A 24649-nucleotide genomic window follows, 5' to 3' on the forward strand; every position below is an offset into this window, starting at 1 on the left:
CATAAAAGAAATTTGTCCAAGATTTGGAAGGCAAAAATGAAGCAGTAGCCATTACATTCTGAAGGTCAGTATAGGATGCCACGTGCTGCTGTAGTTGATATACTTTGTCATTGATCTGCTGATTCATCTTACTGATTTGGAGAAGGAACTGAGCTCACAAATCTTTCAGTTCCTGCCAGACCTCCTCCTTCAGCTTCTCTTAGTGCAGTGCCAGGCACATGTTGAGCTCAATGGCCAACGGTGCTGTTTCTCTTGCAGGTCATCTGCATCATCAAGGTTGGAGGACGTAAGAGATAAACAGATTCTAGTTCTTCCTTGTTTTTCCCTATGTCACATTAAGCTTTTCTAACTGTCCTGATGTCCTACAGTGATGTCAGGCCCACATGTAGTCTCTAATTCAAAGCCTTCCATAAACTTCTTCCCCGGCTTTCATAACAGTGTAAGGGCTGGTCCCTATAATAAATTCCTTACTTTATATCATTCATGGTGCTTCTTCTATCATAATCAAACCCTCACTAGTGTACAATGTGCAATGGTTACATGATTCAGCTTGAAAAAATCCTAAGTGACTTGGGGTCACTTGAGCAATTGAGTTTCTACACTGAATTCTTATTTTACCTATCTTTTTTTCTTATTTATTTCTACATAAAATCTAAGTTTAAAAATATCTTAGATGTTGAAAGTGGGAAATGTTTTAAATGCCATTTTCTTTAACAAATGCCCTTGTGAGTGCTCTTAGAATGCTATGAAGCTGGTTAGAGATAGGGTGGAATTTTCTGGCTACTCTGAGATGTGGAGACAAATTTCCTAGTTGGCTTATGATCAAAGAGAGTTGGACCTATTTTTGTAACAGTGTTTTCCATGCTAGTAGGGGGATGAGATAAAGAATTAGAGAGTTCAGAGAAGACTATATGTATTAAAGGAAAACTGGGGGCCTATAGCTGGGCTTAAGCTGAGAAGGAAAACCAAAAGATGATATCCAAACTTCAGCAATGTCATTAGTACTAAACCTTTGTTTGACATTATTGAGATTTATACTTATTTTCTGAGCATGCTCAGTATGACTTGCCAGTTCTCGGAAGCACGGACCTCATGAATTCCACTTTCTGTTTTAGAAGAAAATGGGAAGGCAAGTAGGAAAAAAGAGGGACATACAGTGACTCCTAATTAGGGAGGACTTTGGGTTAGGACCTTTAACTCAGAGACTGTGGACAGACTATTTGAAATAAAGTTTTTAAAAAACTGGCCTTATCAACAAATATTTATTGCACGCATACTAGCTACTAGTAAAGTAGTGAAGCTGCACCAGTTAGAAATGGTAGATGAAAAACAAAAATAAGACTATTGCTAGCATTTAAGGGTATGATTATTTCATGGCTAGGAATCTACCTCAGGCACTTCACCTGGTGCCTAGTTCTCTACTAAAACAGATCTGGAAATATTTAATATATTTATATTTAACATTTAATATACTGAGTAAACTTAGAGCCCATGAAAACATGGAGTAGCTTAAGCCATACCACCTTCTTGAAGTCCTAGGCCTCCGGAAGCTAACTGCATGTGGCTGAACAGTGAGTCAACCTGGCTGCCATAGGTTTATTATTTTCTACTGCACATTTCAGAAGGATGTATTAAATGCGCTGTTCAGAGTATGGCTATTTAACTTCTTACAGGTCCTTTATAGGAGAAGAGAGAATAAGAAGAATTGGCTGAATTTGTTTGCCATAAAGTTAATCTCCTTATGAAAAGGCATGGAGAGGAGAAATATAATGACAGAATTAAGAGTCACTAAACATTCCAGAAAATTCTCAGTGAAGTTAAACTCTAATTTCTGCCCCATTTATTTATTTAGTTTGTTCATTTGTTCATTCATTCAACAAATAGTTACTGACTGGCATTAGCACATAGCAGCGAAAAAGACATACAATATTCTAGCCTTGTGGAATTTACTTTCTGTGGTGGGGGGAAACAGTCAAATGTAAACAAATCAATACATAACAATTTCAGTTGTTATAAAGTACTATAAAGAAAAATAAAGCAGGGATGAAATGGATGGGGTTCTATTTTAGGAGATGATTTAGTATTATAGATTAAAATTTCTATACGTAGTATACGATAAATGTCATAATAAATATAACCACAGATATGTGTTAGATATATTAATGGGACAGGATTCATGTAGTGAATACTGAATACATTTATATATAGATCAATGACACTTACCCTATAGAAAGCACTGGTCAAAGGGAGTAATGCTGCAGCAATGTTATATTCTTCTAAACTTGAACAATCCTTAAATGAAACAAACAAAAAAATAAGTCTTAGGATATTTACCAGAAATCACAAATATATGGAAACAAAAATCTGGGATACATTGTTTACTATCCTATGGGTTTCTTTTATTTGAAATTGTTACTAAGGCTTTAATACTAAGGTAAGTTTGAAAAAAAAAATACTGTTCCTGAGCCATATTCTCTTAGAAATGAGATAAAAATACATTTGGGATGCACTGTTACAAATGGCCAACAGGTACATGAAAAGGTACTCGATATCATTAATTATCAGGAAAATGCAAATCAAAACCACAGTGATATCACTTCACACCTGTTAGAATGGCCATTATCAAAAAGACAAGAATTTATAAGTGTTGGCGAGGATGTGGAGACAAGAGAACCCTGGTGCACTGTTAGTGGTAAGGAAACTGGTGCAGCCACTATGGGAAACAACATGGAGTTTCCTCAAGAAATTAAAAATAGCACTACTCCATGATCCAGTAATCCTATTTCTGGGTACGTATCCAAAGCAAATGAAATCATTACTTTGAAGAGGTTATCTGTACTCCCACGTTCATTACAGCATTATTTACAATAGCCAAGGTATGGAAACAACCTACGTGACAATCAATTCATCTTTACCATAAATAAATGGTAAAGAAATTGTGGTTTATATATACTATGGAATATTATTCAGCTTTAAAATGATGGAAATCCTGCCAGTTGCAACAATTTGGATGAATCCGGAGGGCATTATGGTAAGTGAAATAAGTCAGAGAGAGAAAGACAAATACTTTATGCTATTACCTATAGGTAAAATAAGAAAAAACAAGTCAAACTCAGAACCACAGAGTAGAATGGTGGTTGACAGGGTCTGGGGTGTTGGGGAAATGCGGAGAGGTTGATAAAAGGGAATAAACTTTCAATTATCAGATGAATAAAGTCTGAGGATCTAATGTATAACATGGTGACTATAGTTGATAATACTGTACTGCATAATTAAAATTTGCTAAGAGAATAGAACTTAAGTATTTTCACCTAAAAAAAGGTAAATAAGTGAATATGTGAAGTGATGGATATGTTAATTAACTAAATTTCTGGAATCTTTTCACTGTGTACTACAGCAAATCATTATGTTGTACACTTCAAATGTATTACAATTTTGCCACTTATATTTCCCTTAATAAAGCTGAAAAAAATGTATAGTCAGGCCAGGTAGGAAAACATCACACCTTTCTCCTATATGGTACCACTATATGTTCTCTAGCATCTCCATGGATTTCATATATAATCCCGGAACACAACAAAAGGGTGAAGCATTTTTTTCTGCCTGAATTATTCCTCACCCCCTTGTTTGGGACACTGCTATGCACAAGAATGTCATCCCCTGTGTCCTAGCACATCTGAGTTTCTTTAACAGAAATGCCTTGCATGTTTCTGAAGACTGTCATGAGGCCCAAGGCAATAAAGTTCAACAGACTTGAGCTGTAATCTTCTCCTAAGGAAATGGCTGGGATGCCAAGATGCCTTCTGACTTTGATTTCACAGCAGGGCTTCATTTGTAATAATTCCGTCCAAACTTTAAATGACAACAGCTGTGATATGAAGTCCAACACACTCATTTATAAAAATTTCCCACAAATTAAAAAAAATTAAACAATGGGGAATTTCAATCCATGACCAATTAGCAAGGGACAGGCAATCATAAAACATTTAAGAGCTATTTATTATCTTACAAAATGTTTACACATTGTAGTGCATGTCTCCAACCTGAGCGCCAGTCCAATGCTGATTGCAAAATATAAATATAAAATTCTTTGCAAATCACGTTATAGACATTCTAAGTTAATTAGGTTGAAAAAACAGAAAAATTTTAAAACAATAACGCTACAACTATTGACATAGCAATAGCATTCCAGAATAGTGCAGTTATCTATTGGGGAATCAGTCCATAAATACACATCCTGGAGTCCCCTTTGGCCACATAATAGCGATGTAGTTACAGGCATACCAGGCAATTTATAAACTTGCAAGGACTTGAAAACTTATACATGTTTTATTCTGAACTTTGCTATGTAGTTTTCCTTTAATTTTCTCACTACAATTGAAGAGTGAGCCCTGCAATCTTAATTTCTCATTCCCCTCAATTACTTCATACTTTCAATTTGCATACCTTTGAACTGTCATGGCCAGCATTCCTATTTCATAAAACTGGAATCTCTCAAAAATGATGTATTTAAGCATTGAAGAAAAAAAGACTGAAAGGCACAACTGTTTTTTGCACAAGTATCTTGTACAACTGACTCTTCTTTACAGTTTATATTAGACATAGCTCAAAAAAAAATTTTTTTTGAATTGTACAAACACTGAGAACATCTGTATCTTCCACATAGGGACAAAAATTAAAACTACCAAAGGGAAAAAATAGCTTTTTATATCATATTACTCTTCTGCTCAAAAATGTCAACTGTGTTCTGGCCATTAAAGGACAATGATCAAACTCTTCCAGGCTTGCAAGCCCTCCATGATGTGGATCCATTTCTACATCCAATCGACCATATAAACCTCCTGCTACAAGCTTTATCTATCATTTTCTATTCTACATCATAGTTACTACCACCACATCTAATATCTCTATGAATACCGTCTAAGTCTTGCTTTGTTACATTCTACCTCCTTGGCGCCTCCATATGCATGCTCCTAGACTTCCCTACCCTTTCTAAGTACAGTGCCAAGCACAAAGTAGAGAAAACAGTTCTTACTATAGTCTCAGCTTTAGCTTATATTCTAATGCTAAATAAACTTAAACAACCATAGAGAATGTATCATAATTTTGAATACTATGGTAATTTAATATGTACAATGTCTCCGAATGAGATAGAAGGTAAGTGTCAAGCTTGACAAATAATATCTAGCTTTGTTTTAAGTTTTTGAGAGAACAGTCAAGTCTGCTTCAATTTTACATGCCTGGCATATAGTAATAATAGTTAATATTTATGGAGTGCTTACTAAGTATCGGGCATATTTGAAGTATTTACACAAATTACTTCATTAAATTTTACAACCTTTCTAGGAGGTAGATATGATAATTATGTCCATTTTGTTGATGAAGTGACTGAGCTTATTACAGGTAAAATAAGTGCCTGGATAGCATGGCCATAAATGGCAGAGCCAGAACTCTAAACCAGGTAGTCCTACTCCAGTATCTGCGATTTAAACCTCTACGTTCTCTTGACTCTTATATGAACGAAATCAAAAAAATGGAATCTGTGGAAACATAATTTAGGCAAAAGGAGTATTCTAGTAATTATAAATACTATCCTCAACATACTGCTCTGGCTCATTAATAGGTGACACAAAAAGCTTCCAGCTTTGAGTGGGGCCCAGAGCAAGAAAGAGCTTTGGAGGAGACCCAGGAACCAATAAATCCCTGCTTACCATCACACCCAGTGACCCACTTGGAGAATTTGCGATCTCCATTACTGTAACTCTGAGCTCTGAAATGTTAGAGGTTCTAGACCCGAAAGAAGGAACATTTCTACCAGAGGACAAAACAGGAATCTCATTAATCTATAAACCACAGCTATTACCAAGGCACTTTAGACTCCTAGAGCCCAGGAACCAGAAGACAAGAGAGTTATCATCTTGGTAGAGATGCCTAAACCTGAATGCCAGGTGGAGACAGGGCTTATCCAGGCACTTATTTTACCTGTAAGAAGCTTAGTTACTTCATCAACAAAATGGACATAATTATCATATCTACCTCCTAGAAAGGTTGTAAAATTTACACAGGGGAGTAAGGAGGAATATGTTTGGCACGCAGGTAAGTCCCTAGGTACCTCCTGGTACTTCCTTGCCAAATTCTGATGGAAAATGAACAAGTACAGTAGCCTTCAGCTGAGAAAGCTATGGTGACCAGGCTAAGATCCCTCCATGATGAGGGACTAGGTCATGTTGCCAGGGAAGCCACTGAAAACAAGAGAGGTGTTAGCTAAGAGTAAGGGAATCAGGAATGGATAGTAGAGAAGGGAGATAAGTATCGTTTGCAACCCTATGACCAGCTACAGCAGCAGGGACTAAGGCTTTCCCCGCTTACCCTTTTCTAAGCTTCTCCCAGCAAGAGAGGTACACTAGAATTCTGGAGGAACTGTTGCTAAGTACATATGTAAAAGTGGAGCCAAACAGCACAAGGAGTTAACATGGCAATGTCCTATCCAGTTATCCTTTCAAGGGAAGACGTGTTGGCCCCATGATTGAGAGTGCGGTCAACAGTCTCTCCTGGGCAGCCAATTCAATGACTGATCAAGGTGTGGTTATAAAGACCCAACCATTTTGGCTTAATGTGAGACAACTCCAGCTCTGGAACTCTGTGTGGGTTTAGTTGAGGCCATCCTTGGGCCCACAATATTGTCTGACTTCTGCCCAATTCTACTTCTCCCTCCCTTCCACAGGTGTTGATTCTAACAGTACTACTCCCTAACAAACATCCTTTGCACTATGCTCTCTCAGACTCTGTTTCCAACCTGAAACAATATCCAATAAAGTAACAGCACACACATCTTTGCTTTGCGTTCTGTTTTCTAAGGAACCCAGGCTATGATAGATCTGTAGTTGGAAAAGATTGCTATGGATACAGGATGATGAATGGGTATGGAACAAGAAAGGATGTGGGATGAATGCTTAGAAAGATACTATAGCAGCCTAGGTGGGATTAGGATAGCTTTGGTTAAGGTATTAGAGGTAGAAGAAAGAGAAGTGGATTGAGGTAAAAGATTTTTATGATGTTAAAATCAATATAACTTGTGTTGGGGTTGACACAGAGGAAGCTGTTAAGGATCTCTTAGGTTTTTGCTTGTATACATGGATCAATGATGGTGCCATTTGCCAAGACCAGGAACAATGGAAGGGAATTGGATTTGAGGGTCGAGGGGTAAAGGAGATGAATAACGTAAGCTCATGTCTTAAACACACTTCAACTATTAAAGTGTGTTTAAGTGTACTGAAGTGTGTTTAAGACATGAAAATAAAATGCCAGGTAGCCAGTTGAATATATGGGTGTAGAGCCCAGAGAACAGGTCTGAGGGTAGGGAAGTAAACTTGTGAGATATCAACATATAGGTGATAATTTAAGTTGTGGGTGTCAAAGAGATCATCCTTGAAGAGAGTATTGAATGGGAAGAGAAAAAAAGAATATGTCTTCAAAAATTAAAGGCCAGTGGAGAAGGATGAGCTTTCAAAGATGGAGTAGAAACGGCCAGAGAGGTAAGAGGATATATAGAAAATGTTTCATCATGAAAGACAAGGAAAGAGAAAGATTCAAAAAACAAAAACAAACAAAAAAAAACACAAAAAAATCCTCTAATTGAAAAACTGCTTCCTCTATCTTCAAAGCAAGGAAAAGCTGGTAGACTTAACCATGAAGAGATAACATTAATAATTTATATAGTTTACATTGTTTCAAAGTAGCTCCTATACTGCATATTTTATTTGTTTTCCTTTGCTGCAACCTCCCCGCAAAATACTATATTTTAAGTTCCTGTGAGGAAAAAGAAACTGAATTATAAAGCTGCCACATTTAGAAGGGCTAACAAATAAAATCTATAGAAAAGCCTTCTATGTTAGTTGGCTTCCTGTATATGTCAGGTTATATTGAAAAATAGTTCCTTTTAGCATTTTAAGTCCATAAGTTATTATTACGCTGCCCTTACAATATTAGCAAAAGATAAATAATCAAATATTTATATAACTAATTATCACAAATAACTAGAGACAATTTTCTACATGATTTATATTGTAAAAATAATGATAACATAAAAGCAGAGAAAAACTTAACTAACTCTTAGTTTCAAGAAGAATATTCTGCAGTGTCATTATAAATAGTTAAAAATGGACACTGGCAGAAAAAATTTAAGACTGTAATGGCTCAACAGCATTATGAAAATCTTTTTGAAAGTCAAAATACTATGAAATACATGAAAGTGAGACTCAATTACATCTAATCATCCTTAAAGATAAACAGGACACTCAGTAAAATGTGAAGTGTTACAAAAGGTAAGGGTAGTAATATGAATGTAGTCCTGGGAATCCTAAAAAACAATGTGCAAGTTCTGAACTTATTTCTAAATGACAACATAAAACTAAATAGTGGTCAGAAGATTAACACCCTCTAGATTGGTTCTGGCCTTCTGAAACCCCCAAACCCACTTTCACTGGCAAAGGTGATTACCAATGACCTCCTACTTCCCAACAAATGGATAATGTTTAGACGCTTAATTTAACCTCCATACCATTTGTTAAGATTAAACACCATACCACTTGTTAATTTTTTTAAAAAATTACTTCTCTTTTAAATTCTCAAAAACTTCTATCTCATAAAAGATGTAGGAAATACAGGTAAGCGAAAAGAAAAACGTCTTGTGATAAATCCCATGACCTTTAAACAACCAACGTAACATTGTGGTGTCTATACTCCATATTTTTCCTAATTACAAATTACATATTTATTCATATGATTTAATTTTATTTTTTATATAGTCAGTTCATTCTTAAACTAATTTTTTTCTTTGGCCTCCACTTGTGAATTCTACCAAACATTTAAAGAAGAATATATACCAATCATTCTCAATTTCTTCAAAAAATAGAAAAGGAGGGAATATGTCCAAACTCATTTAATGGGGCTGCCATTATTAATACCAAAACTAGAGAAGAACACCACAGGAAAATTATAGGTCAAAATTCCTGATGAACATGGATGTAAAATTCCTGAACAAAATATTAGCAAACCAAATTCAACAAAATGTTAAAAGGATCATATACCATGATAAGTGGGATTTAATCCAAGGACCCAAGGATGGTTCAACATCTGCGAATCAATCAACATGATACATCACATTAATGACATGAAGGAGAAAAATCATATGACCATCTCAAAAGACGCAGAACGAGTATTTAACAAAAATCAATATCCATTCACAATAAAAACTTTCAAAGAAGTGGGTACAGAAAGGATGAACCTCAATATAAAAAAGGCCATATATGACAAGCTCTCAGCTAAAATTATATCAATGATGAAAAGCAAAAAGTTTTTCCTCTAAACCCTGGAACAAGACAAGGATGCCACTCTTGCCACTTTGATTCAACATAGTATTGAAAATCCTAACTAGGGCAATTGGGGATAAAAAGAAGAAATAAATAGAAGGCACACAATTTGGAGAGGAAGAGGTTAAACTCTCACTATTCCTAGTTGACGTGATCTTCCATATTAAAAACCCTAAACGTTCCATCAAAAAACTGTTAGAACTAATCGATGAATTCAGTAAAGTTGCAGAATACAAAATTCATATAAAAAATCTGTTTCATCACTATACACTAAAAATAAACTACCACTGAGAAATTAAGAAAACAATCCTATTTACAACTGCATCAAAAAGAATAGAAATAAATATATCCAAGGAGGGTGAAAGACTTGTACACTTAAAACTGTAAGACAGTGATGAAAGAAATTGAAGACACAAATAAACAGAACATTCCATGTTCACGACTGGAAGAAAAATGTGCATATTATTTAAAGCCATCTACAGATTCAATGAAATCTATATCAAAATTTCATTGGCATTTTCCTAGAACTAGAACAAATAACCTTAAAATGTGTATAGAATCACAAAAGACCCCAAACGGAAAAAGTAATTTTGAGAAAGCACAAAGTTAGAGGTATCATGCTTCCTGATTTCGAACTATATTTCAAAACCATAGTAATCAAAACAGTATGTATCAGCTTAACAACAGACACATAGATCAATGAAACAGAATAGAGAGCCCAGAAATAAACCAACACATATATGGTCAATTGATTTATAACAAAGCAGCCAAGAATACACGATGGGGAAAAGACAGTCTCTCCAATAAATGGTGCTGGGAAAACTGGACAGCCACATGAAAAAGAATGAAACTGGACCACTATCTTTTATCATTCATAAAAATTAACTCAAAATGGATTAAAAACTTGAATATAACTCCTAGAAGAAAACAAAGTAAGCTCCTTGATATCATTGATATAAGTCTTGATGATGACTTTTTGGATTTGACATCAAAAACAAAGGCAACAAAAGCAAAAATAAACAAGTGGGAATACATCAAACTAAAAGGCTTCTGTATAGCAAAGGAAACCATCAACAAAATTAAAAGGCAACTTACTGAATGGGGGAAAAATAGTTGCAAATCCTATATTTAATAAGATGTTAATATCCAAAATATATATATATAATTTACACAACTCAATTGCAAAAAACCCCAAATGATCTAATTAAAAAATGGGTAGAGGATTGAACAGACCTTTTTCCAAAGAACAGATGAAGACATCCAGATGGCAAAGAGGTACATAAAATGATGCTCAACATCACTACACAAGGAAATACAAATCGAAACCACAATGAAAAATCACTTCACACCTGTTAGAACAGCTATCATCAAGAAAACAAGAAATAACAAATTTTGGTGAGAATGTGGAGCAAAAAGGGAACCCCTGGGCCCTATTGCTGGGAATGTAAATTGGGTGAGCCACTATGGAAACAGTATGGAGGAACTTCAAAAAATTAAAAATAGAACTACCATATGGTCCAACAATTCTCCTTCTGGATATTTATTCAAAGAAAATGAAAACAGTAACCGAAAAAGATATATGCACCCTTACATTCACTGCATTTATTTACAATAGCCAAGACATGGAAGCAACCTAAGTGCCCATTAATGAATGAATGGATAAAGAAAATTTGGTATGTGTACACACATACATGAATATTATTTAGCTATAAAAAAGAAAGAAATCTTGCCATTTGCAACAACGTGGATGAACTCTGAGGGTATTATGCTAAGTGAAAGAAGTCAGAGAAAAAAATTCCTGTATGGTTTCACTTATATGTGGAATATAACGCCCCCCGCCCCCCGATAAGTAGAACTCATAGATACAGAGAACAGACTGGTGGTTGCCAGAGGAGGGGAGTGGAGTAGTGGGTAAAATGGGTAAAGGGGATCAAAAGGTACATACTTCCAGTTATAAAAAAAATAAGTCATGGATGTAAAGTACAGCATGGTGATTACAGTTAATAATACTGTATTGTATGTATAAAAGCCGCCAGGAGAGTAGATCTTAAAACTTCTTATCACACACACACAAAAACTTGTAATTGTGTAATGATGGATGTTAACTAGATTTATTGTGGTAATCATTTTGCAATATGTATATAAATATCAAATCATTATATTGTACACTTGAAACTAATATGTTACATGTCAATTATATCTCAATAATAAACAAAAAAGAAAACCCTAGTCTGCCTTTCAGAGTATATACCTAATAGACATTCATAATCAGGCTGCAGATGATCAGACTCTCCTCTACTTAAGTGATAAGGTTTTTATTTCTTTCACATGTGAAAGGGGATATTATCTAAGAGTACTTTATGATTTACCTATTCTCCCTAAGATTTTAGTCATATGTAAAAAAGTAGTACCTCAAAGTACTGGTTTTAAAAGCCGAGGTGCAGAAGGAGGCCAATTTTCTGAAACAAAAGTGATTGGCTGGTAAAGAGTGAATTTGGCTGTGGTGCCCAGTACCTTTATTTTAGAATGTCCAGGTGTCAAGACAGTGGAACCCTAGTCAGGGAAGTATGAAGTGGAGAGAGGCCAGGTCTACTGCTCTGGTGTTCTGTCGGGGCTCCGGAACTGTGTCTACCCTTAATGTTCCCACTCATTGTACACAATGCCTCACTTCCTTCTTTCTCCTCTCCAGTTTGCCTTTCTTCTCTCCTCAGTCTATTTGCCTATAATAGCAGTTCACAAAATGTGGTTCCTGGACCAGCAGCATGTGTATGACCTGAGAACTGTTAAACATGCAAATTCTCAGGTTCCAGTGTAGACCTACTAAATCAGAAATCCAGGTGCAAGGACCAGCAATCTGGTTCACCAGCAACACTAGAAACAAAAAGAGGTGTTAAGGCAACATAGAAGAGGAAGTGATTCCACCACGGCAATCAGAAAAAGCTTTATGAATAAGGGGCATGTGAGCTAAACTGGAAGATGAATAGGCTATTTGGATTCATTTCTCTTCTTTCACATTTTTCTGTAATTTTTTCCTCTTATATCCCATTAGTTAATGGCTGTTATTTTGCATATGGTTTTAGTTACAGTGTTTAAAGAATACATAAAGTTTAAACATGACGACTCATATATATATTCAGCATTGGAAATGAGGCCCACTGATTTTGATTCTAAGAATTATGTTTTGCCTCAAGGGAAGTTACCAATATTGAGCTAGTTTATACTTAAGTAAATTTTAAAATTTTCTTTAAATTAATTTGAAGAAATGTTATTATAGTTGTAGCCCAAACACGATTTTATTATTTAAAGACCATGTGTGGTATACTGGAAAAAGCACAGGACTGAACATTATCAAGACCATCCTCTTATCTAGAGAATGTCATTATTTGGTTGTGATCTTGAGCAAATCACTTAACCTCTCCAGACTTTAGTTTCTACATCTAGAAAAAAATCTGGACTTATTGATTTCGAATGACTTTTATTTCTTATTTGTCTTAACCCTTCTGAATTCCATTTATGATTTCAAGTGGTTCAATTATTAAAATATTCTTTAAAAAAAAAGAATGGCTCTTTTTGTGGCTATCTAGGCAAATGTCCTCTGCAAATTCTTTGGCTACAGAGTAGATTCCAGAAACTAGTTGTATGAAGTTTACAGAACATAATGTTAGGTCAGAATGTGCTCAAAACGGACTACATTAGGAAAGAGTTTCCTTAAAATTACATTACTTCATCTCTAACAAGAAGTGTCTCAAGAGGTCATCGCAGTGGTCAAAATCTTGGCTCAGCAACTTTCTGATGCGTTATTGAGAGAAAAGTCATTCTTTAAACTGCAAAACCTGCCCTGAAACATATCGTAATTACAACCACCAACAACGCCGCCACCACCGCCGCCACCACCGCCGCCACCGCCGCTGCCGCCACCACCACCAAACACATAGGGCCAGAACTGTATTCCACAATGGTGAGCCTAAGAGATTTAAATGAAGTGAAGAATTTTCACTACAGTAAGGCAGACTTTAGGGGGAGATGAGACTGAAAACGGTTAGAATATTTCAGACCAAATATAATTCTTAGTGTACAGGAACACAATGGAAACTGCTATGAAATTTTTAACCTGTCAAAAGATGCATAATCTTAAAGAATAAGAAATTATATTAAAAAGTACATATCTTTTTGACTCTAAAACAGGTTGTAGACCTTCACCACTGTCTGGCCTGGCTCCTCCAGCACATGGAGATCGTGCTGTGAACTACGGGAACAGGGATTTAGCAGTGACCTTCTGGAATGTACCACCTTACTGGCGAAATGTCAGTACCTAATTAATTTTCCTTGCCCTTTTAAAAGGGAATCTCTGATTCCTGGCCCCACACACCAGCCTAAAGTTCAAATATTTCAGTGAGATCCAAGCTAAGTGGATTTTTCTAAAGTGTGAAGTGTGAGGCAGACATAGTTATAGACCAGAAGTAAGTTTAATAGCTTTGGTTGAACTTCATACTAGTTCCATTATTAAAAAGCAATCTTTGCGAAATCTTTAGTAGAGCTTTGTTGTTCTCAACTGTTTTTTTTTTGTTTTTTGTTTTTTTTGTTAAAAACAGTCTTTTATTACCATGGTCAAAGGAAAATGAACGCAGGTAAAGTGAAGCAGGACCAGTGTCTTCAGCTGACGTTTGAGTGTGAGATTCTAGTGCAATTATATCTGACAGAAATATGTGAGCCATACATAATTAAAATTTTTCTAGTAGCATGATTAAAAAAAGTAAAAAGGAACAGGTAAAATTAAATATAATATATCTCATATAACTCAATACATCTAAAATATAATTTTAACTTGTAATCAAATAAAAATCAATAAGATATTTTACACTCATTTTTCTAAATCTTCAAAATCTAGTGTGTATCGGACTAGCTACATATTATGCACTTGGTATCCAGTTCCACACGACATCTTGATGATGCTGCATTAGACTGTAATACTCTTCATATCTGAGTCTTGGAGCCCTCAAATTATGGAAACTATTTTTCTTCTTTTTTCTTTGCATGACTGATTTTTCCTTGTCTTTTGACTGCTATTTTTGGAGTATCATTTAGGAAATTTATGGTAGAGAATATCTAGCCAAGGCACTAAACTTCTAATAGGGCAATTAAAAAATGTCAATCTTTACAAGCTAAGAACAAGGAGGTTTGGATACAGGTAACAAAGTATTGTTCATAAAATCAGTTATAGATAAAAGAGAGAAGAGCTCAGTCTGAACTTCAAAAGGTATCAAAGCCAGATAAAAAAAAATAAATTAATAAATTAAAAAAAAAAAAAGAAAAAAGAAAAAGAAAAAGCCAGGCAGGTTCAAAGACTGAGAAGTGGATCTCTTCTCTCTGACCTTGTTACTAAACTAAGTTGTTTCTGCTGCGAATTCTCTATAATCTGGCTTAAGTTGTATTTATTTTTTTAAAAGAGTATTCTATTCTCTTTATTTTTTAAAATCTCTTCACATTGAGGCTAGTTCACTTCTGTGCTGAATAAGTAGAAAAATATTGGGGACAAACTGATTCTCTTGTGGCTGTTAGAAACTTGTAAACTTCTTTTGACATTGGTGAACTTTTAAAATTGGAGACTGACTTGAGAATCAGGAAAGTTTTAGCTTTTTCTTTTTTTAAAGCAAACTACCACTGCAAAGATCTAATGCGGGGGAGTGGGAGGGAGAAGACAGCTCAATTTAAAATTTTACAATGCTACCCCTACTGAGATTCGTATACTAGAATATACATTCTTTTCCAGTGTACAGAAATACTTAGCAATATAAACCATATACTAGACCATAAAACATGTTTCAATAAATTTAAAAGAATTAAAATCATAGGAAGTATGTTTTCTGATCACAATAGAATTAAACTAGAAAGTATTAACAGAAAAATCTCTGAAAGAGCCACAAAGATGTGATAACTACATAACGCAATTCTAAATAACTCGAAGGTTCAAGAAGAAATTATTGGGAAATGAGAAAGTATTCTGAATTGAATAAAAATTAAGATATAGCATATCAAAATTTGTTGACTACTGCTAAGGTAGTACTTAGTGGAAAATTTATAGCACTAAATGCCTATATTAGAAAGGAAGAAAGGTCTCAAACCAATCATCTCAATCTATACCTTAAAAAAAATGGAAAAAGTCAAAAAAGAAAAAAAGGAAAAAGTCAATTATACATGAAATAGAAAAAAAGGAAATATTATATAAATATTGGATCAGAAATCAATAATAGAGAACGAAAGCAACTATGAAACCAACAACTGGTAAATTCAATAAAATAGACAAATCTCTAGCCAGACTAAAAAGGAAAAAAAGAGAAGACAACATACTATTGTTATGAGAAATGATATTACTACAGATTCTACAGCTATTAAAAATAATAAGGAAATATGATTAGGAACTTTGTGTTTATAAATTAAACAACTTAGATGAAACAGACAAATTTCTTGTAAGATGCAAGCTACCAAAGCTCTTTTTTTAAAAAATAGGTAGCTTGACTAATACTACATATATCAAATAATTGAACTTATAATTAAAAACCTTCCCACAAAGAAAAATCCAGGGCTGGATAACTTTACTGGTGAATTCTACCAAATATTTAAGGAATAAATAATACCAATTCTAGACAAACTTAACCAGAAAATTAAATAGGAAGATATATTCACTCATTATATGAGGCTAGCAATATTGTGCTTCCAAAACCAAAGACATTTAAAAAACCCGCTATGAATTAATATTTCTCATAGATAGAAAAATTCTAAAATAATTTTAGCAAATCAAATCTAATAATACATTTTAAAAGTTAATACATCAGAACCAGTATAACGAGTTGGTTCCACATTAGAAAATTAACAGTTAAAAAACAAACAAACAAAAAGCATATGACCACCTTAATATATACAGAAAAAAGCATTTGACATGATCCAATATTACTCTCGCATTGTGTTAACTTGGAGACAATATTATATTGTCTTCCCATCCAAAAACTGGTACATGTTTCTATTTTTGTTTTACGCTTTTCAATAAGCATTCCTGATAAAAAATCTCAGCATCGTAGAAATCAGAGGACACGTCCTCAAACAAATTGTGTCTATATAAAAACAAAGGTCCTGACAAATATGTAAATGTTGTAAACACGGGCAAAGAAGGGATAAAAACTTATCTTTCTGGGAGACTGATACTATTGTATGCCGAGAAACCACAGACACTCTAATAGAAAACTAAAACTAATAAAAGAATATGGTAAAATAGATGGTTATGACATAAATATACAAAATCAATAGCTTTAAATTATTTTAGCAAAAAAAAACTAGAAATAGAAATGGGAAATATGATCCATTCACAATAGCAACACACACTATAAAATACTAGAAAATACATTTAACAAAGCAAAAAATTTATAAGAAAACTTTAAAAGCTATTGAACCTAGCTTGAGATAATTGTTTCAACATTAGATTGTGCTACACTACTATCAACTACGTTAGATCTTTGTGAAGATATGACATTCATTGGTTGCTGTGATTTAAAAGTACTATGCTTAAAGCAAAGTGGAATTGGAATTTCAGGTGGTTTGAGCAGCTGTGCAGTACTTAAGAGCATACAACTCATTAGTAAGTAATTGTAGTTATTTAAAAATGAAATAAAAGTATTAATTTATTTCATTTTATGTGTATTATTTTTCAAATGATTATTATACATTAATCATAAATATACATTAAGTTGGCCCTAACAACTTAATTAACTGCTTAACTAGTGAAACTGTTAGATATTTCTTTTGACCCAGCTGCTGAGATACTAAGAACTCTGTGAACTCAAAGTTCAGGAACTTCTCAAACCTACCGTTTAAGAAGTTAAAAATAACAGAATAAAATTTAAAACTAGGCATAAGTAAATAAAAAGAGCAGAAATTAAACAAAAAACAAAGATACAAAGGCAAAAAGTGTTTGTACAGTGATAAAACTGACAAAACTGATTTTGAAAAAGAAAATTTCTTCTTAAAAAAGAAGAAATGAACAATAGACAAATTCCTAGGAAAAAATTATCGGATGAATTCACGAAAAGTGAACAATGTGAATAGTCTATAATTAAAAATTTAAAATATACCTGCAAAGAAAATATTAGGTTCAGATAGCTTTAAAAGTGAGTTCTTTCAAAGAACATGATTTCACCAAACATGTACTCTTTGGGAGATACAGAGGAACACCTCTTATTCCATCTTCTGACACTAAGTATAACCTTGCTCCAATCAATACCAGTGAAGAACAATGTTAGAAATTACAGGCTAATCTCAATCATGAAAACAATCATGGGAATATTTCCTAACATCAAGCTCGACAACCCATGAAAACAATTGATAGTCAGTGAAAAAGCATTTCATAAAATTCAATTCCTTTTAATAATAAAAACTTTAAAAACTAGAAATAAAAGAGAACTTTTTAACCAGACACAGGACATCTACCAAAATACTTGAGCAAATATAAAGTTTAATGGTTAAACCTTAAAAGAAAGGTGCTATCACTTCTATTTAATGTTATACTATAAATCCTTGATAGACAATAAGAAAAAATATATGTAAAGTCTGGAAAACAAGATAAAAACATTACTATTACTAGATGATATGGTTGCTAACATAAAGAACTAAAAAGAATATGTAATTGCTAGAATTATGGAAGTTTGTGGTATTAATAAATTTTACTATATTTCTATATGTCAGAAAAAGCAATTAGAATATGTGATTTTAAAATGTACCATTTACAATAATAACTATAGTAACAACAACAACAACAAAATAGGGCAACCAGGAAGAAATCTAACAGAAGATGTATAAACCCTTCATGGAGAAAACCATGAAACATCATAAAAAACATTAAAGTCCTATATACATTAAGAAATACACCACATTTATGGATAGGAAGACTTGTAAAAATGTCGTTTCTTCCCTAAATTAGTATATGATTCAACATAATTTTAGTCAAAATCCCAATACAGTTTCTCATGAAATTCAATAAGGTGATTCTAAAATTATATAGAAAAGCAAAGGTCAAAGAATTGGCAAGATAGTTCCTAGAAAGATACAACATGGTGACTTGTCTCACAGATATTAAAGTTTATTATACAACTTTAAGACTATGTGATGCTTTTGTGAAACTAGGCAAATAGATGAACAGAAATCCTGAACAGACTCACGTGTTTATAGAAATGTAATATATGAAAAGGGGGCCATAACTAATCATTGGAGAAAGGCTATACTGTAAATAAGTTGTTCCATGGGTAACTGGTTATATATTTAGAAAAAAATAAACTGAATCTCTAACTTATACAATCAATAAAAAATCAATTTCAGATAAGATTGAGGACTTAAATATGAAAGGTAAAATTATCAAGCTTTTAAAGAGGATATGAGAATATCTTTTTGAGCTTGTGGTAGGGAAAGATTTCTTGCACAAGACTTAAAAAATAAAAATCATAAAGGAAATGTTTAATAAAGTTGACTACATCAAAATTACACACGTATTAATCAAAAGATATCAAAAGACAAGGAGAAGATAACCACAAATTAGGAAGAGGTACCTGTAGCATGAAAGGATTGGTGTTTGAACCTTATCAAGAACTCCTACAAGTCAATGAGAAAAAACCATGCAAAAGAAAAAAAGGCAAAAGAAGCAAAGACGCATTTCCTTACACAGAAAACATGTAAAGCCAATAAATATGAAAAGGTGTTCCATTTTATTAGTTATCAGAGAAATGCAAATTATAACTATGGTATACCTTTTTATCGTCACAAGACTGACAGAATTTTAAAAATAAGAATTTTTTAATAGCAAAAGTTGGCAAGGATGTGAATAGGAACTCTCACACGTTGTAAGGCTGTAAATATGTAAATATATTTTAGAAAATAATTTGTCATAATTCAGTAAAGTTGAAGTTGCACAAACTCTTGACTCAGCAATTCCATTCCTATGTGTTTATTACAGAGAAATTCTTGCACAAGTGCATCAATATATAAGAATGGTCATTACAACATTATTTTCAGTTACAATGTCATTCGCAGTGCCCACAATGTAAACAGTCCAAATATCCTTCAACAGTAGAACAGACTCATATTGCAGTGAGTATGAATAAACCATAACTATGTGTATCAACATGGATGAGCATTATGAGCAGTTGCTCAATAAATATGTATTGTATCAATGAAAAAACACAACACTTCCAATTACATGAAGGTGAAAACAGACAAAACTAAACTGAATTATATTTTAAGAGTACACATATGGGAGTAAAACCATGAGGAAAAGCAAAGGAATAAGTGACACCCAATTCAGGAGAGTGGCTCTAAGGACGAGGAAGAGTGGGAGCACTTGAGGTGGAGCTCCCAAGGAATTCAATATTCATGTTCTATATCTTAAAGTGAGTGCTGGGCACATGCATGTTTTCTAGATTATTATTCTTTTAATAATACACATCATAAATACTTTATACTTCACAAACAGAATTTCATGAGTCACATAACGACTACTTGAAAACAAGGTCAAGCTGAGATGCAGAATGGGTAAAGCTAAGTGTTTCACTAGCACATATGTGCATTACATGTACAACTCAACTTTTTTAACCTCATCAAAAATATATATTACTATGTGCCATGGATTGTTCTCAAATACTCAACGCAGAATGTCAAATCTGTTATTGTCAGCAGTCTGTTAAATTTCCATTAAATGCCCCTTAGGAACGAATGGTAAACACTCAATGAGATCTAATATAAGTAGGTAAGATAATATTTTGAATTCCATTTGCAAAAGCAATTATTTTGTCGCAAAGAATATCTGTTGGTCTTTTCTATGCATTTAGACAGAAGTAACTGAGATAAGTATAACATAACGAGCTTGCAGACAATGAAAAGTGCTACATAACAATTTTCCTGACCTGTCCCAGAAGTAGTTTCAAGAGAAAAGTGATCTAGGCTGGAAATCTGGAATTGGTGTTTTGACCTGATTAGATTCAAAAGCATTAATAATTGGGAGAAGGGTGAACAAACCACAAAGGATTATTAGGGTAGTGAAAATACTTTGTATATTTCCATAATGACAGACACATCTCATTATACTATTGTCTCAACCCAAAGAGTGTACAACACCAAGAGTGAAACTAAAGTAAACTATAGACTAGGTGATTATGATGTGTCAATGCAGATTCACTAATTTTAACAAATATACCACTCTGGGGCGGTGGGGAGGGTTAATATTGATAGTGGGAGAGATTATGCATGTATGGGGAAGAGGGTATACAGGAAATCTATAACTTCCTCTCAATTTTGCTGTTAACTGAACATTGTTCTTAAAAAAGTCTTAATAAAAATAATTGTTAAAAAAAAAAAAAGCACAAACAGATCTTTTGACAGTAGTTAATGAGAAACTGGTGGTAGTCCCATGGCACTCAATGGCAAAACAATTACTTAAATTATCACCTACAGACAACTAACTCTTCTTTGTTCTTCATGTTCTTTTATATAAATTTTAGAAGATTATCAAGTTCTTCAAAAATTCCAACTAGATTGATTAAAAACTAGGCAAAGGACTTAAATAGACATTTCTCCGAAGAAGATATACAAATGGCCAATAAGAGCATGAAAAGATGCTTAACACCACAACCACCAATTGGAAAATGCAAATCAAACTCCCAATGAGATACTATTTCACATCCTTAGGATTAATATTATCAAAAGAACAGAAAACAACTTGTATTGGCAAGGATGTGGAGAAACAGGCAACCCTTATGCACTGCTGATGGGAATGTAAAATGATACAGCAGCTGTGGAAAACACGATGGCAGTTCCTGAAAAAATTAAAAAGAGAATTAACATATGATCCAGCAATTCTTCTGCTGGGTAGATACTCAAAAGAATTGAAAGCTAGGACTTGAAGGGATATTTGTATATCCATGTTCACTAAAGCATCATATATAATAGCAAAATGGTACAAGCAACCTAAAGTATCTAATGACAGACAACCAGATAAACAAAATGTGGTATATACTACAATGAAATGTTATCCAGACTTAAAAAGGAAGAAAATTCTGAAAAATGTTACAACATGGGTGAACCTTAAGAATATTATGTGTAGTGGATGAGCCATTCACAGAAAGACAAATACTGTATGATTCCTCTTATATGAGCTACGTAGAGTAGTCAAATTCATAAAGACGGAAAGGTAATGGTGGTCGTCAGTGTCTACAGGGGTGGGGATAAATGGCAGTTATTGTTTAAGTGGTACAGGGTTTTGGTTTGAGAAGGTGGAAAAAGTTCTAGAAATGAATGGTGGTGATATCTGCATAACAATGTGAATATACTTAATGCCACTGACCTGTACATTTAAAAATGGTTAAAATGGCAAATTTTATGTTACATATATATTAGCACAATAAAAAAAATCCAGTTAAAATTCATTCATTCTTTGAGCACTTCTGTACTTTTTGGAATATAAAGATACTTCAAACCTTTCTTATATTTTCCTTACCCTAATCCTGGCCCTAGCTATATCTTCAAGGAGTCGTTTATTTCTTTTAGTAGGTGCTGGTATTTAGAAATCAAGATCTGGATACTAGGTGTGCTCATTATCACTGGGGTGTCTTTTCTGTTGGGCCCTCTCAATGAATAGAACTAGGAAAACATTATATATCTATATACACATGCCACCCCTACACACACACACACACACACACACACACACACACACACACACAGACACACACACTTCCACTTATATTTATTTCAGTATCATCTATATATCTATGTATGTTGAAAATCGTGAGTTCATATCATTAGCTCTAATTTAGTCAAAATCACAGGATAGCTTTCTACTTTTCAATATTTGTATCTTATTCTCTATCAGTGAAAAACCTAGCCACCATTATCCTCAATATATTCACTTATTTGCTCAGTCTTCTGAATATAGAGTATTCTGATTCTACTAGCCACTAATACCACCTCACCTGAACTCCATGTTTGCAAGTATGGGGCTTGGACTCTGCCTGGCTGCCATTACTGCCCTGCCTGAGCCTGCCTAATGGTGCCTGGACATTAGAGCTATGGAAGGAGAAAGGAGAGAGGTAGGATTTAAAAAATTTTTTACTTTTTAGTTGGTTTTTGCTGGTAAAAAAATGCCATTGTTTTTTGTAGCTTGCTCTTACATTTGTTCAGCAACTCAACTAAAACATATTAGTTAAACTAATTTTAAGATGAAATACTTCCATTTGCAACAACATAGATGGATCTTGAGATTATCATGCTAAATGAAATGTCAGACCAAAAAAGTTGAGATTTTATTTATTTGTGGGATATAAAACTGAAAGTAATAAATGAATGAGACAACAGAAACTCATGGACACAGACAACAGCTTAGCGGTTACCAGGGTGGGGTAGATCAGGGTAAAGGGGGTCAAATATATGGTGATGAAAGAAAATTTAACACTGGGTGGTGAACACACAATGCAATACACACATGATGTATTACTGAACTGTACACTTGAAAACTATATAATTTTATTAACCAATGGCACTCCAATAAATTTAATTTAAAAAATAAAAAATGAATCAAATAAAAATTTTGTTTTTTGGTGGTACTTTTTCTGAGAAGAGAATCATATTACTTGAAAATAATGATGACTCTTTCTTTTCTAACCCTTAGATCTCATTTCCTTTTCCCCTTTTATAATATTGTTTTTAAAAGTGAGATATAATTGACATACAACACTGTATTAGGTACACAACATAATGATTAACAACATTGCTAAGAGTAGTGATAATAGTAAGCATCTTTCTCTTGCTCTAATATTAAAGAGAATGCATATAAAATTTCTTCATTCACTATAAAGCTTGCTGTAGGTGTTTGGTATGTAGGTTTTATCAAGTATGAAAGCTTTTCTCTAATAACAGTCTGCTAAGAATTTTTACACTTATACACATTGAATTTTATTAAATGCCTTCTCTGTACTGATTAAGATAATCATACATTTTCACCTTTTATTTATTAATGTGGTGAATTACACTAAAAAAATCCTCGGATCAATTCTAGCATATCATGATGTTTTATTTTTTTTAATGCATTACTGGAACCAAGTATTTAGGAATTCTACATTTACAACAATATGAAAAATGGGACTATTTTTTTCTTCCCTTCTAATATATTTACTTGGTTTTGGAATCAAATTTATACTAGCCTCATAAAATGATATTAAAAACATAATGCTGATTGACAAGAGAAACAGAATGAAATACACTCACACCATCTACATAAATTAAAAATACATGTGCACTAAATAATGTTTTTCAAGAACATCTGCATAAAAATAACATATTAAACACATTAAAATTGTTGGAGGAAACTGCGAGCATAATGGTGATAAAAAATAAATAAATGAGAAGGGGACTGCACATGGACTGAAGATGATGATGTGTTATAAACAAAGGAGGGCTAGGATTGCTTCTAGTGGGCAAGGATGAAAAAATGGGATCCTGATCATGGACCTTGGGGACATCTAGTCCAACCTCCCCAACAACGTAGGAATTCTTTTTCAGCTTTCCTAAAAATGATTAAAGAGTATTTGATGGAATACACTATGCGAAGGGGATTGTGTATCTAAAAAGCTGTCCAGTTCGCTGTTGAAAGTTTTAAATGTTAACTTCAATCTACCTCTTTCCAGATTACCAAATCTTAAAAATTTAAGAAAAGTTCTGAAAGTGAATACATTAGATAATAGGACATTGATTTTTCAAATCTCGCTATGTATCAAATTTACCTGTGGAACTTTAAAAAGATACAAATGCTTAAGCTTCATCCCTGGTGATTCTAATATAGTAGAATCACTTGTACTTTATATCAGTAACAGTACTGTCTATTGGGACAGTATAGATCAGCTGTATGTGAACTTTAAGTTTTACTTTCAAGCAGGGGTCATGAATTATCAAACTATCCATCTCTATTCTCTTAGATATTCCTGTGCACAGAGACATAAAAGTGAACTGAGACTGGCTCTGGTTGGGGACTGGATTATAGCCAAGAAAGGGTAAAAGCTACTGGCTTGTTTAGAGACGAAAATTGCTGAGGCAAGCAGCTACTTATATTATATTTACTTATTCATTTACTCATTCATCAAACTTTTATTGAGAAACTGCATGCCAGACATAACAGAGAATACAGATAAGTCAACAGGCAATTTCATTATATGTGATAAGTGCTATTGCAGCATCACAGCGGATAGAATGGG

General features: G+C 33.6%; 1 protein-coding gene across 5 annotated transcripts in view; it reads right to left on the minus strand.

The window, feature by feature from the left end:
- Nucleotides 1-24649, minus strand: part of SBF2 (SET binding factor 2) — a 364550-nt gene that overhangs the window by 97102 nt on the left and 242799 nt on the right. For all 5 annotated transcript variants that reach the window (XM_016147353.2, XM_016147354.2, XM_036220406.1 and 2 more), the window contains exon 17: nt 2224-2292. In XM_016147353.2, coding sequence (XP_016002839.2) covers nt 2224-2292 — 69 coding nt within the window. The remainder of the gene's footprint in view (nt 1-2223; nt 2293-24649) is intronic.

The sequence above is a fragment of the Rousettus aegyptiacus genome, unplaced genomic scaffold, assembly GCF_014176215.1.
Source record: "Rousettus aegyptiacus isolate mRouAeg1 unplaced genomic scaffold, mRouAeg1.p scaffold_m13_p_5, whole genome shotgun sequence".
In the NCBI taxonomy this organism is placed as follows: domain Eukaryota; kingdom Metazoa; phylum Chordata; class Mammalia; order Chiroptera; family Pteropodidae; genus Rousettus; species Rousettus aegyptiacus.